Here is a 15,357-nt window from a genome sequence, read left to right on the forward strand (position 1 = left end):
TTTTTTTTTCTTCTGCTTCACGCTGTATCCCGCATACAACAGGTTAGGCAGAGTTAAGACACTCCGTACTCCACTTCACCGAACTCTGGAGGCATAGCGGGTTTACGATATCCACACAGAGTAATATTTATATTTAAATTATAACTAATATCTTCGTTCTGATAAAACAGGGTGCGGCGACTCATTTTTAAGTTGATTAGCAAATGGAGAAAAGAGTGACTGATTTCTTCATTTTTCTATCTAGCCCACAACAACGGGAGACAATAAAATCACATAACTAATTCAATTGAAGTTTATTTTTATATTTCATTCAAAACGATTAATAATAATTAATATGATTTCAAATAAATAAATTAGTTTTTATAAAGCTCGATGTAAAGCTTGAATTCAAATAAAATTATAGAAACTCGCCTGTAAAGTGCTTGCATAAAGTAATTAGATCAATAATTTAGTAGCACTAATTGAATTTACCATTGAAATGAAAATACAGAATGGAGTACACACTCTCTTACAAATTTTATGAATTATTTATCAACTATGAGTAAGGCCTGAGCAAATTACATTTTGTTTGTTTTTTAAACTCTTACGTTTTTCATACCAACATTGTGGCTCAGCTAAAAATTATGTGACGTCATCTGTGCTTGTGAGTTCGATCCCCACGGGAGGAAATTTTTATTAAATTATATAAAGGACAGTAATAAAATGAATACTTCTCTTAAAGACTTCTCTTTTTTAGACAAATATACAATTAAATTTATTATTTACAATAAACAAAATAATAGTTTTTTTAACATTGGTGAAACCTCAAAGTATATCGCGGCTGATGCAATGCAATTATTGGAGAGCTTTCATGACATTCGCTTTTAATCTACAACTCAATGTAAATATATGAAAATTAAGTATTGATGAATGAAGATTTCTCTTCATTTCCAATATTCATTAATTAATTATATAATAATATAGAGTATGCTATTATTGATAAATTATATAGTAACTTAAATATAATAAAGCTGTTATATGACTTCATTTTACTATGGTAGATGCTGAATAAAAATTCAACGTTAAGACGTGTTTTTTTTCAACTACAGCTGTATCCCGCATGAAGCAGGATAGGAAACCGTGGCAAATGTTAAAACCCTCGGCTTCCCACTTTCCGCCGAATTCTGGAGGCATTATATGTTGAATGGCGGAACACAAGGCCGCGTTTCGTCTCGACACCAGAGCAAAGAAATGAAAATAATAAACATCTCATTTCTTTGGAAGGAAATCGAACCCACAACCTGTCGCGTTTACATACCCTTGTGCCTCTACACCTGGTCTCATTGTGTTTTCTTACATTTTTTTCACATTCATAAATATAATCCATATACATACATATATATTGCATATATAAAGCGTCTTGGCATAAATACAGTCATCTACATAAATTTGCATATTCCTGGCTGAGTGCGTCAAACGCAGTACAGCTCGTGACCCGTATACATCGCGGGTCGAGTGTACTTCGTTAGCGGGGGATGACAATGGGAACTCTCTCAGTCGACTCTCGCAAATACTACCTGCACTATATGATATTGATTTATTTTTTATGTTCTGTAATTTAATAATATATAGGTCGCCATATAGAATATTTCACAAAATATTTGACCTTATATAATCTTACGCTTTGAGGCGTTAAGCTCCGCCACTCAACACACAATGCCTTTGCAAGACATACGTTATAATTATTTAATATGGGAGAGATATTAGAAAATAATAAATATATTGAATGATAGAATAAGATAAACATCAGTTCATTACATACGAACGAAAACTAAAACTATTAAGAAGTCCAAACTACACAACCTAGACTTATCTACTACAGTACTTGAAGTGCTTCAATATTTCACAAAACTATAGCAACAGCAGTAATTTATAGGCTTTATTTCTGTAGCAATAGAAACCATATTGGGTTGTACAGCATTTGATTCATTACAGACATTTGTAAGGACTTTGAAACTCAGCTCTTACGAGATGTTCCTCGTTGGATTTGAATATTGGAGTACTCTTGACCACTTGAATTTAGAACTTCGACTTTGATGGTGGTATTTTCATAATTTAGAAGGTTCAGGCACTTAGGTTAATTAATATTAATTATTACATTAAGGGATACAAAGTGAATTAATTTAACTAATTTTGTTGAAGAATTACGTATACAGCTTCACGCTGTATCACGCGGGAGCCTAGTGATAAGACACAATGCTCGCTAAAAGTTGGAGATATTGCGTGTTTAGTAACGGAACTCAACGCCGCGCTTTGCCTCGGCACCAGAGCGAAGAAATTAAAATATAAAACATTTAATTTCTTCTTAAGCCCTCTGCGCCATGACTGGCCTCCGTCTTCTAGAAGAATTAATTATTATATAAATAATTAAATATTAATAGATAACTTTAAAATAACTGCATTTTACGTAGTAAAGAACTACTGACATATTATGCATATAAATTTATGCAATATTTCTTATAAAATAATTTAGAGAATGTTCTAGCCTGGAACTTGAGGCATTTATCAATTCTACCGCTATTCCGCTCGTATTGACTTTATAAAATGTTATTTTAATACAAAAGCCTTGATGTTATGGAATAAGAATTTATGCTGATATGAACTTTGTATTCACTTTAATGGTATCTATTAACTGCAAGAAGACGATGTTTGTTATTTAATTTCTTTAGATTTTCTAAAGCCCAAATGAGTGTTACCGTGTCGGCTAGAATAATCTAAGTTCACAAAAATTTAGTTTCCCTGAATAGTCCGCTCCATATTGCTAGGAGATTTATTATAAAAATTATTTAACCTCCAATTTAACTTAAAAAAAAAAAACAATTATAATTATCCAACTTTAATTTCAACGTCTTTCAGCTTATTTACTTACGAGTCGTACATTTCGGTATATAATATATTTTTAATGAAACCCTGACCATTTTACATTTGTTCATAATTGTAAATACCTATATGTACGTCGTAAGGTTCAGAATGTACCATCAAATTTCAATTTCCAATTACCTATTGAGATTGAAGACCACTTTAAGCCTTACCCAAATACAGTATAGCGAAAATTGCACGTGCCATGGATATATACTCGTAGATATATGAACGACGACATAGGTGAAGAGCACTCAGTGAGCGAGCGACGGGCGCCTGGGGACCGCCATTGTAGCCCCTAATTTTAATTAACAAGATTATTTCGAAAATTCGAAATGACTACGCAAAATACAATGTGAATTGAAAATTTCAGTTAAGTTGGTAAATTATTAAATTTTCTGGAATTTGGTTGTGAATTCATTTTCGTTTCGTTGATAACGAAGGGAATTTAAATAAATATATATTTGGTCTCGCTTTTTCCCTTTTTAAAAAATACAATAATTTGTATTGTTTCAATAACAACGCATAAATATTCTTCCCAGTTGCGTAATGTCTAATTTTAAATGTATGTGGATTTGATTCCCAACCGAGGTAATATTTTGTAGATATTTAAAGATATTTTTATTTTTTCGGTCTTGATTACGGTGTACAATTCAGCCATAGGATAAAAAAAGTTCACTTATGTACACAGTGAGTGTGTTTTATCTTAAAAATGATACTTAAAGAGAACGAGGCGATATGGTCACAAAAGAACTCTTTGGATCCATCCATCACCATACACTCCTTTATAAAGTTCTTATATATATTAACCTAATGACAAAACTAAAACCTCGGGGACACTAGCCATCTACGTATCCCCGAGAGGTCCTCACGTTTTTTACGCGATCTTAGTAAAAATTTCATCCATATTTTGTTTTTGTAGGTCAACAAAGGTTTGACATTTGTTCTTTTATCCCCTACTACAATATAATGGCATCATTCTTATTTTACCTACTTTTAGCAGTCATTCGTTTGAGATTAGACTTGATTAGACCACTGTGGCATAAGGGCACAAGCATGTGACTAAACGCGACGGTTGTAGGTTCGATTCTCATTTGGGAAATTTAATATTTTCATTTCTTCGCTCATTGTTATTGATTCGATAGTCGATACTGAAAGTAAAATTAGCGAGACTATCTAAAGAGATGGGCGATACTGCACAGAGATAGATCTAAGAGAGATGTTTGTTGTTTTCTTAGGTGTTTACATACTTCTATTGAAAATAAAACACGTCGTTCAAAGAAATACAAAAACAAAGAAATGATGTAAATAAAATTGATTTCTAACGACAAATTCAAAGAAATCTTCCAAAGGTAAAAGTTAACATTGACAGTACCCTGTAACTAACATAAAATGTCACTCAATATACCATGAAAAGAATAAACATGAAAATAAAATTAGTGTAATGTTGAAATATTGTCACTGCTTGAAGCTTCACTCCGTCAAGTTTGAGATGCACATTGTATAGAAATCCTATTTTCCACTAACATGTCTTGAATGGAACTCAATTTAAAAGTTGAGCTCGTATGCCTTGAAAATATGTAGCCGTCACGAGGGAATCGTGCTACTTTTATTATATACTTGTGGTTGTTAGAATAGATACACTATTATGTCACCTTATGTATAGTAAACATAATCGAGGTATCGTTATGTGATTGTGAATTTGAATCCTACTCAGGTCATATGTAACTCGGTATATATTTTTTTCAACTTTAGGCTATATATAGCGAAATAGGCTGAGGTAACCTAGTGTTAGGACACTCCGTCTCAATTCTGGAGGCTTTGTGTGTTGAGTGGTGGAACTCTAATATTAAATATTTCATTTCCTCGAGTGGGAATTGAACCCATAACCCGTCGCATCTACAGTCACACACTTATGCCCCAGCGCAACGATTGTACGCAAATATGTATTTATTTTTTAAAAATTTATAATTTAATTAAAGCAGCAAGTAGAACTTAATATGAAAAGTACGAAACAGTTTGGGTGAAATAGGAAATGAAATTACGTTTTAGCACATTCAAGTTAGCAAATTTAACTATATATTATAATTTTTTTAAATAAATACATTTTTATTATTATTGGTACTATTAAATTGACTTTAGTATCGCGTTAAATTTGTTGAAAGTTGCAAATGAAATTGTCACAAAGTTCCTTTATCAAAAAACGTCAACACTAAAATTGATATAGAAATAAAGGTATTATTATTTTATTATGAATACAAGGAATTATTGTAATTATTTATTGTATTTCTAAGACATTTTATAAATAAATAAATGAATTCTAAATAAAGTATTTGAAGTATGAACGAATACCAGCCGCGTGAGAACTTGAAGCATTTCTTAATACATATGCTTACTTCGTTTTCCATTTGAGTCAAGGTAATAAAATTATATTTTATGTTATAATATTATATTTTATTCTATTACTTTTGTATTTTAAATATACAGCTACCCGGCGTATTTCACATATAGCTGGATAGTCAGAGGTAGAAAGAACCTCGAGTAGAACTCTAGATCTAGAACCTAGTGTTAAGAAACAATGTGTTTAATAAATAATTAATTAGGTCGAAGATAAGGTCTAGCAAAAGTTTTATTATCTAAATTTTTTAATCGAACCAGCTGACAGGATGGGGAAAATTGTTGTATAACGGCTATTATCAAACAAAATTCTTCTAATAACAATTTGTGGTATTCCAAAGTAATTCGAACGGAAGACGAGAACTTTGAATCAGATTATGATAAACTTTTTGGGGTAAGCCTAAATATGCTAAATATTTAAATTTTAAATTATAAACGTAGGGTTGTGGTAAGTTTGGAAAGTTTTAGTCAAGTCACAGATTTAAATATTGATGATATACATAAATCAATTCTTTACCCTAACTTAGTTAATAGTTTAATACTTTTGTACTTTAGTTAATAGTTTAAAACAATATTTAGTTTAATATATTTTAACCAAGTTTTATCAGGACGTACATAAATGTGTATTTGAATAAACCGAATACGAAATGAAGGATTTATTTAGGAGTTAGGAAATTTCATTTAGCAGTTATTTTAGGGTATCCCATGAAATGCTCATAAACTCATAATCGGGACTTTCAATGAATGCACTGCTCATGCTTGGGTGGTCCATTATGACATTACATTTTCAATATTTTTTATAGCACGTTAATATTCGGGATCCCTAATTTTGAGACACCTCGTGTTGATAATTATGATTATTTATTAATATTTTACAATGTTATTTACGCTCTTAATATGGAACTGTTCGAATGTTTATAAAAAATACCTAAATCTGTATCCACATAAACTGGCCATATTAGTTCGATGTCCTAGGGTTTTACGGGGCTTTAGAAAGTAATCATTTTGTTATAAAAACAAAGTTGACATTTTTCATTTTACTATATTTATAGATTGAAACAAAAATTAAATTAGTATCGTAGCATTTCTTTGACGGTTCTTTCGATTAAATTTTATTTTCTCGACTCGACCCATCAAAAACAACAGGTTAATAAATACTGCATATTTTATAGAGCTTTCCTCAAAGAAAGGCTTCAAGCACTCAATATCAAATTGCCTTTGAAGCTTCCTGTATTGCTATCTCAACATAAATATTTAATTTATTTTTACGTCACTATGTCAATTTATTTTTAAACAATTTTCATCACATTTAACGATATAGCAATAAAAGCCTTACACACAATAGTTCTTTTCTACTTCGTGGTCATTTAATTAGTTTTTTTATAAATTATATAAAACTGTATATAGTATACAGCCTATTCTTTTCTTCAAATACTTATTTGTCTCACTCGTGATTTAGTGTTTCAACCGTACCCATCAAAAATGTTTCATCTGTCCCTAAGCCCGTTTTAGGCTTAAAAACGTTTATAATAAAAAACACACTGGAATCTCAAAAATATTCATTTATCACATTGTCCTACTTTTCATTCCTCTTTTGAACCCACTATCATCTGCCACGGTTATTGAGATATTTGCTTTGTTTCAACAGTCCAACTTTTCAACCGTACCCCGTCTACTCATAGTGCTTTTCATATTCTAACAAAATAATAGTTAATCTGTAGAATCTGTAGAAGGTATAAAAAAATAATAAAAGCCATAATCAACGTTGTATTATTTATTTTCGTCTGTGTTCCAGCCGCTCGTACAGCGAGCGGCGTTTACTCGTTACGTTAAGTACACGTAGTAACGCTACTTTACCAAATTTTTGAAATACTGATATTATTTGTGGGACGACGTCCCGCAACATAAACAGACCGCGAGGGCGACATCAAGAGACCTAAATGTGAACTATATTATACTGAACATTGATTACCATACAAACATACAAGACAAATTATAAAACCAACTATATGTATATATATACACTATGCGACAAGACATATAAGTACATTATACATTGGTTATTGCTATTGAAGTCCGAATTAATTATTCGATATCAAACATTCGTATAAAGCGATGTGAAGTTAATTTACCTAAATGAACACTGAAGGTAAAGGAAGGAATGCTTTGGCACCATCTGTCAATACTATTGTGTTGGATGATGAGCGTAGAAGTGAGGAGTTAGGAGGAGAAGAATTCCTTAGCTGATCATTTAATTTTTATGGTTTTTCTTTTATTTTAATTTTTATTAATTATTTTGATTCAATTCTGTTTATATTTCAATACATTTTTGCTAGGATTTTTAATATTTCAGCAATTTTATTCCAATGAACTAAAGTTGTCTATACTAGTCAATTTAACATATAAGGATATTTGCCCTTGACATTTATATGAATTTTCGAAATATAATAGTAGCAGTTTGTTCTCCACTCTCCACTTCTACACTCCACGGTCTAAGATTTCATAGGAATCTAATTAGTTCATTCAATTTAGTGCTACCCTAAACCCATATAACCTAAATATTCGCTAGATCCGGAATGCTTTAATGAAATCGCCTTTTATTATATTAAAAATTTATATTTAATATACATTTATTAGGCTGATACGTATATAAGTACGCATAATAACCAATCTTACATTAAATATATTTCCAAAGAAATATAATTTTCAATTAGAAATAATTAAGCTAACTCGCATAATATTACCTCTAGACACGCTCCGTTCCTTATAATATAACAGCGTACAATATTAGAACTATGTTCTAACATAAAATATGAAACGAATATGTTTAACAACTAATATATAATTATATAATATATAATAATAATACAAACTCCATTAAAGCATCCGGATGTATTTACATAGCCACAACATATAATTATCTACAAATACAATACAAGTGGTCTCTCAGTGCCGCGGCCGCGGGAAGCCAACGGAAGCCGTGCGCCGTAGTCACTACACACTACTGCCGCTACGCCGGCATCTGTCGAGCGACACTTCAAGTCATATTTACAATGCACGGATCGTACTATTGAATATATTAATACTAGTTACCAGAGCCCGTAATGGATTTATTGTATTAAATATTTACGATTATGAAACAAGGTGATGAACTAATCTTTTCAAAATATATTTGGAAAAGGTAGAGTATGAAGTTGAAGGTGATTTATCAATAAATGGAGTAAATATTGTGTTTTAAATTAATAAATGTATTTTTAATATTAATTACTTAACAATATTCTTTCGTTAATCATAATTATAATTTATTTATTTCTTCATTGATGGAGAAATCTCTTAGTGATGTCATCAATTAATAGACCGTTAATGCTTTAATATCGTTTCCAATATACTTGTTAAAATAAAATTATTCTTAAGTATACAATAAATACACTACCGACTCCATATATAATTTCATGACTTGAGGAATAGCGTAATATTCTTATTGGAATTAAACTATAAAATTTCAGATTAATTAAAATCAGTATATTACTTTCTGCATAATGACATGACTGAGTCATTAATTATAATTATAGTTTATAATAAGTTAAAGTCAACTTCATATATAGCTTAAGTATTCATATAATTTATAGCCGAACCTATTTAATAAGTTCCAATCAAATGAAATGTAAAGCGATGAAGATATCTATATAAACTTTTAATATTCTTCTGAAATATCGAGTAATAACTTTGCATAGTAAAATGCTATTTTAACGTCATTTAAATATAAAAATCGTTGTGGCAGCCATATGCTTCAGTTTCATCGTACGTTGGTTTTCCAATAATACGACCCGAAAGTTCCATTCGTGGCGAATAAAACTAGCGTACCGAGTGGTATCGGCGTTGAATGATGAGCGAATGACATTTAGTATCTACTTTATGAGGACGACATCGGATGTGGATGACTTCGAGGCGATACGCTCGCTCCATTCGCGGACGTCCGAGCGATTTGAAGACGACATCGTTCTAAAATGCATTAGATTTTATAAATTCATTTCTAAAATCATATTGTCATCGATTTTCAACCTTCAGAAAAGATTTATCGTTAAGAAATATCCGTGCATGAATTCTCTACCACAATCTACTCAAGTCCGCATACAATTGCGATCTAACTAACTACGAATAAATTCTCTTTTTTCCATATAATTATTATTATGTTTAATTAATTTCATATCAATATATAAGCACAATAACATGTCAATACAGTAAAGTCCAACTTTAATTATTTAGAGAGTACGTTAAGAATAGTATTTATAAGCACGCGGGCGCGCCGTGCGCAGTAGGCTAGTAGGGTAGAACAAGAATTCATGATCGAACATTTAGTTTATATAAAAGGCGAGGTTCCAAACACAAGTCCTAGAATTATCACAAACGAGAAACAGGTAAAACGGTAAAGTATCAAAAATGTTGTGTCCCATATCAGTCGTGTTCTTTGTGCAATGCTATCATAATAAACATTTATAACAAAACTTCTCTTGAAGTGTTGCTCAAAAGCCGTTTTATAATTAAACAGCCCCCGACAGACATATAAACAAGGGTAACTATTATACTCGTAGTACGCAATACGCTATGCAAAATGGACCAATCATGGCAGTGAGGTGTTCATCAGTGCTGTCATTGGTCGATTTCTACCATTCTTATATGTCTAGCAGACGCTCGTTATAAGAACCGGGGTATTATTTGCGAATTTCAATGTACGAATGAAGGAACAGCTTAGAAGATCAGCTTTTATTTAAAATGTCCTGTTAGTTAATTATATTAATATAATATATTTACTTATCACATGCCACTCCATCAGTGATATTTAAAGATATTTTTGCAATACAATTTTATAATGAATTATATTGAATACACGTACGGTACGCCTAAGTTTTGTGGTAAACGAAAGTTATATTATAAGACAGTTCTCCGGCTATGTTTCAGAAGTTGAAATTCGAAAATAATAGCTCTGATCTTGAGAATGCGACCGACTTTCAAAAAAAAACCATTCCCTCATAGAATTAGCGATACGTAGCTTCACTAAAATCTAATTGTTAATATAAGTACCAATTTATTTATAATTAAGTAAACAAACAGATATTGTTCAGAATTAAATTAAAAAATATTGAAATATTAACGTAATCGCTCGTTCTACGACGGATGTCCATCGATTTGCGAGCTGATATGGCCTCAGTCTCAAGAACGTCCGTCTGTTCAACGATACTCCCTAATCGACCTACTGACTTGTGTCCACCGTCGACACTGACTGATGACAGTCAGGAGTCATGCTCGATGACTTAAAGAAGCAGGACGGTATTTTGGGATGAAGCTCTTAGGGGATAATTGAAATTTGCCTATTTACGGCTCCAAATATCAAAAAGTCAAAAAGACTTGACTGGAATAGCCTCGTTATAATAAATTCACAAATAGACCTGTATTAATATTCTAATAAGTTCCACGATCCCCTAACAACCCTACCTCAAGTAGCGACCCTGTATAGTAGTGATGATCAAGAATGGAATGTTTCGCATTGTACGTCTAACACCGTGTCGAACGTGCACGCAAGCCTCTGATATGTGGGGTGATGTGTGTAGCGCCTCGGGCCGCCGCCGGGCCCCGCCGGGGTGCCCTGGCGTACTCAACTATATACAATGTACGACGCGATACGTCAGCTGCGGCCACGGGCGGAGCGCCGGCGCGGGGCGGTCATTAAACATTCTCACAATATACATCAACGCTCTATATATAACAAAGGTCGCGAGCGCGCACCACGCTCGCCGAACAACATAATATACAGCGGTATCGTAGCACTCTTTCGATTCGATACAATACAATACAATACAAAAAAATTGACTAGAAAATCTCAATTCGCTATGAGCACTATGTGTGCGCGGTAGATGAGAATATGTCGGAGGTGCGCCACGCCTCGGCCTCCTCCTCCGCGTCGTACTGCTGCAGGAACGGGTTGGTACTCGTGTAGCGCGGGCTGAGCGCGCCGCTGGCTCCTCCGGGGCCCGTGTTCAGCGTGACGGCCAGCCCAGCCGACGTGCCGGGGATGGCGGAGCCAGGCGTGCCGCGTGGGGAATCCCGCGAGCCCGGCGTGCCACGAGGCGTGACGTCACGCGGGGACGCGCGTGGGGAGTCCCGCGAGCCCGGCGTTATGTCACGCGGAGACGCGCGGGAGAAGTCCCTCGAGCCGGGGATAACGTCACGCGGGGAGCCACGCGGGGAGTCCCGTGGCGAGGCGCGGGGGGAAGCCCGCGGTGACATGCGCGGCGAGCTCGCGCGCTCCGGCTGCCTTATGATGGACGATGCCGACCCGCAAGGCTTTATTGTTTCCGCAGGACTGTGGCTCTCTGTAAAATATGAAAATTATAAAATTGTAATTATCTTGAACACTTAAATAATGCTTGTGATGTTGCTACATATACAATGTTCAATATTCAATACAATAAATAATAGTTAATTAATGAGCGATGTTTACAGGTACCTGAGCTGCTAGTGGGTGAACCGGGAGACGACACTGTCACCTGCCGGGAGCGAGGAGGAGCGGGCAGCGGGCCGCGCGGCGACTGCGGACGATATTGGCCGCCCCTGACTGATGAGAGAACCTGTAATATGAACATTAATAAGTATGGGAAAGAATATAAAGGAAAATTTAATGAAAGCCTATTTAATACACTGTTCATTAATGTCTATTGAAACTCTTGCAGGATAGCATTCAATTTGCGTTCAATTAATAACAATTTAAATTAAACATTGACATGGAAAAGAGCAACTGTTGAGTTTCTTGCCGGCTTTTAGTAGAACTGTCTTCCGAGCCGGTAGTAGCGATAAGTACATTCAACGATACAAAAGTACTAGAAAAAGTCTTTTTAAATATAGATTTTTTAATTTGGATATTTACACGAATAAAAAGCTCAAACACACATTATTTACTTATTACAGTGGTGGTCGTTCTGAAGTTAGGCTTTATGAACTTTTGCGCATTGTTTTCTCGGAAAGAAAATAACCAAAAGTAAGAAAAATCTAATTTGCGCAGTCATTTACAGCTAACTTCAGGGTGGCCGCGACTCGTCAACAGCACTGTACGTACATGTGCGGGCGGCGAGCGGTCGGCCCCGGCCCGAGCCGAGAGAGCTGGCGGCGGAGATGCTGCTGATGCTGCCGCTTGATGCCGATATGGACTGACTGAGGGCGGAACTCGGCCTGTCACAGGTAGTAAATATACAATGCATTATTAGAAAAGTAATCACTTATAAAAATAAGCGCATATTAAAATAAAATTATATTTTGTTAACTCTACGCTGTATAGAACAGTGTTTCCAGAGCGAGGAAATTAATTCCCCCGAGAAGGAATCGAACACATGACCATTGCGCTTACAGTGAAACTAATATAAAATCACAAGTAACTAATCGTTTAAAAGAAACAATTAACTTAATTGGACTTGTTGAAATTAATTAAATAATTTAATTTAAATAAAATATATAATTCAATCAAAATTCAATTATAAAGACATATATGGATTATTTTAATTTTCATATTTTTTGCTATTAGCTATATTTTTTTATAAATGATAATAGCAGGAAATAAAGAAAAAACATTGTCAGTGTCGTGGTGTACATTTGTGAATGCTGCGATGATAGATATTTAAAAAGCTTTTTCACAAATAACTGCATCTAAACGACAACATTCGTTTTAATCTAAACCAAAAAAAGAAATAATAAAAAATATTTTAGAAAAAGCGAGGAAATTTTCAACAGTTCGACACGGCATACACTACATGACGTACTCTCTACGTACATATCATGAGAGATTTGATGAATAAACAAATATTTCAGGTAATTCGTTTTCTTCGGGAGTTAGTGAGACAAAATTATAAAATTATAGTATGAGAGTTCCAACTTTACTAATCTTAAATTTTTGTAACAACTATCTTAATCATATTTTGAGCCACACCTGTACAGCAACGATTTAATTAACGCCTAAATCAATCAACAACAAAAACTAAAAAAAAACAACACTAACTCCCGCTGCATCGATCCTAACTTCGAAAGAATACAGCACAACAGCATAATTTGGACTTAATTTCCTCCACCAACCAATAATAACAAAACAACAAAAAAAACAACACTAACTCCCGCTACAACAATCCTAACCTTGGAGCGTGGCTGAGGCCACTGGCGACGCACTGACTCTGTTTCCACGCGGCCCGGTTGCTGGCTCGCCGCGCCGAACTGTCTACAAACATACATGCGTTAAGGTTCCGCTTAGTTTAATCACAACAACAACAACAACAATCATGCAACATGGTTTTGTTGTACGAGTGATAATATTTATGTGCGTGCTTCATATATTTATAATATATGATGAATGGTATTATGAATTATAAAATTACAGCAACAATATAAATCAACAGAGAATATATAAGAAAGTGGGATAAGTATTACAAATAAAATAATTTATTTATTCTTTTTCGTTCATTTTTTTCACTTGTAATAAAGTAAATTTGCACATAAGAAGTTTATCAAACGTAACTAAAAAAGCAGAGCTAGAAGAAATGTAAGATATGAGTAGTTAGTGATAAATGTAGATATAAAAATATGTATTTTCTCTACAATAGTTTTAAAATATAATTACTAATTAAATGTAATTTTTATGTAATATTTAATTATCTTTTACTATAGATAGAATAAGCATATGTCATTTATCCTTGTTAATTAAGTATTAAATTCATTGTAAATTCATGTGTGGTAATTTTAGTGTAAAAAGTTAAATTAACGAGTAGTAAATAAAAACCGTAATACATATTTGTAAAAAATGCTATTTAATGTATTTTTTTAGTTTAAATCGTTAAATTGGAAAATACCATTGTAGAGATTTTTTTGAGTATATAGTATAGTGAGACACTGAAAACAAATATTATGACTAAGAAATGACAGATTGTAAATAAGTGGAATATGGACTTGATTTTCCATATTATATATTAAATACAATAAATGTTAAAAAAACCAAGCAGCGTCGTTATCGAAACACTGTGTTTGAATATGATGATAAACTTAAAATTTCAATAAGATTGTGAATAGTTTTAATTGTAAAAGTATTAGTCAAAGCATGTTTCCAATTCTAGAATAATAAAGGCGAAGTGAATCCCACATTTAAAGCTGATAAATAGCTTAAGATTGAAAATTGAAAACCTTAAATAATATAGATTGTGAAATTCGCCTCTACAATTCTACAAAAACATCAAAAGCGACACAGACGACGACATTACCTGAACGCTTGGGCGGCGGCCATATTTGAAGAAGACATTGTAACACATGAATCGGCCGATGATAATCCAAGTCTGTTGGTGGCTGAGAGTGGAGCATTAATGGAGGTGCCATAGCCACTGCTAAATGTTGTGGCGACATTTTATTTCTGTCTTGAGCTGCCACGACTAAAGCTAAATGGTCGAGAAGGAAAACCAAAGTAGACCGTGCTGCTCGAGGTAAGCATTCTACTATGGAGGCCATTAGACGAGCGTTCCCTTCTTTGTCATCCGGCAGACATACACCTGTAAAAAATATTAGTGTTATACTTATTTACAGTTTAGACAGCGGTTCTGGTAGAGGACTTACAATAAAATGAAGTGATAATTCGACTACAGTCAAAAGCAAAAGATTCGTAGGAATATACTTTAGGAATTATGAACGGTATTGATTGGATCCAACTTACCTAAAGCATCCAAAGTCATCTGGAATAAGCAGCGGCTGAACAATGGCTGAGGTAATTCTGTCAAATAATCCTTTAACACTCCAGTAATAACGTTTATATCAGGAACCGAATCTGGAGTGAGTTCAACGCCACGCGCGTTTCGTTCAAACGCCTCTCGCAATATACGTTTCTTGTTTGCCGATCCACATAAACGGTAGAGACCTTAAATTAAAGTATTTTAGTTCAGAAAAGGAAATTAAATTTAAAAAACATAATAATAGTATTTATTTTACTGTTACAATTAAACCAAAAAGTTAACCAAAGTGTATTTTATTTAAAAAATGGAAAAG

The 15,357-nt window shown here is 33.6% G+C and overlaps 1 protein-coding gene across 4 annotated transcripts in view; it reads right to left on the bottom strand.

Annotated features, from left to right (window-relative positions):
- Nucleotides 1-7,054: 7,054 nt before the first annotated feature.
- RhoGAP100F (Rho GTPase activating protein at 100F) overlaps nt 7,055-15,357 on the bottom strand; it is a 48,659-nt gene continuing 40,356 nt past the window's right edge. For 2 of the 4 annotated variants that reach the window (XM_085196812.1, XM_085196811.1), the window contains exons 18-23: nt 15,029-15,229; nt 14,586-14,867; nt 13,471-13,548; nt 12,407-12,519; nt 11,801-11,921; nt 7,055-11,666 (exon numbers count right to left, since the gene is read on the bottom strand). In XM_085196812.1, the coding sequence (XP_085052938.1) occupies nt 11,191-11,666; nt 11,801-11,921; nt 12,407-12,519; nt 13,471-13,548; nt 14,586-14,867; nt 15,029-15,229 (1,271 nt within the window). In that variant the 3' untranslated portion in view covers nt 7,055-11,190. Of the gene's footprint in view, nt 11,667-11,800; nt 11,922-12,406; nt 12,520-13,470; nt 13,553-14,585; nt 14,868-15,028; nt 15,230-15,357 lie in introns of all 4 variants that reach the window. The other 2 variants (XM_085196814.1, XM_085196813.1) reach the window with 2 other exon arrangements.

Source organism: Heliconius melpomene, chromosome 13 (genome assembly GCF_056956725.1).
Source record: "Heliconius melpomene rosina isolate 202511_hmr_F chromosome 13, ASM5695672v1, whole genome shotgun sequence".
Taxonomy (NCBI): domain Eukaryota; kingdom Metazoa; phylum Arthropoda; class Insecta; order Lepidoptera; family Nymphalidae; genus Heliconius; species Heliconius melpomene.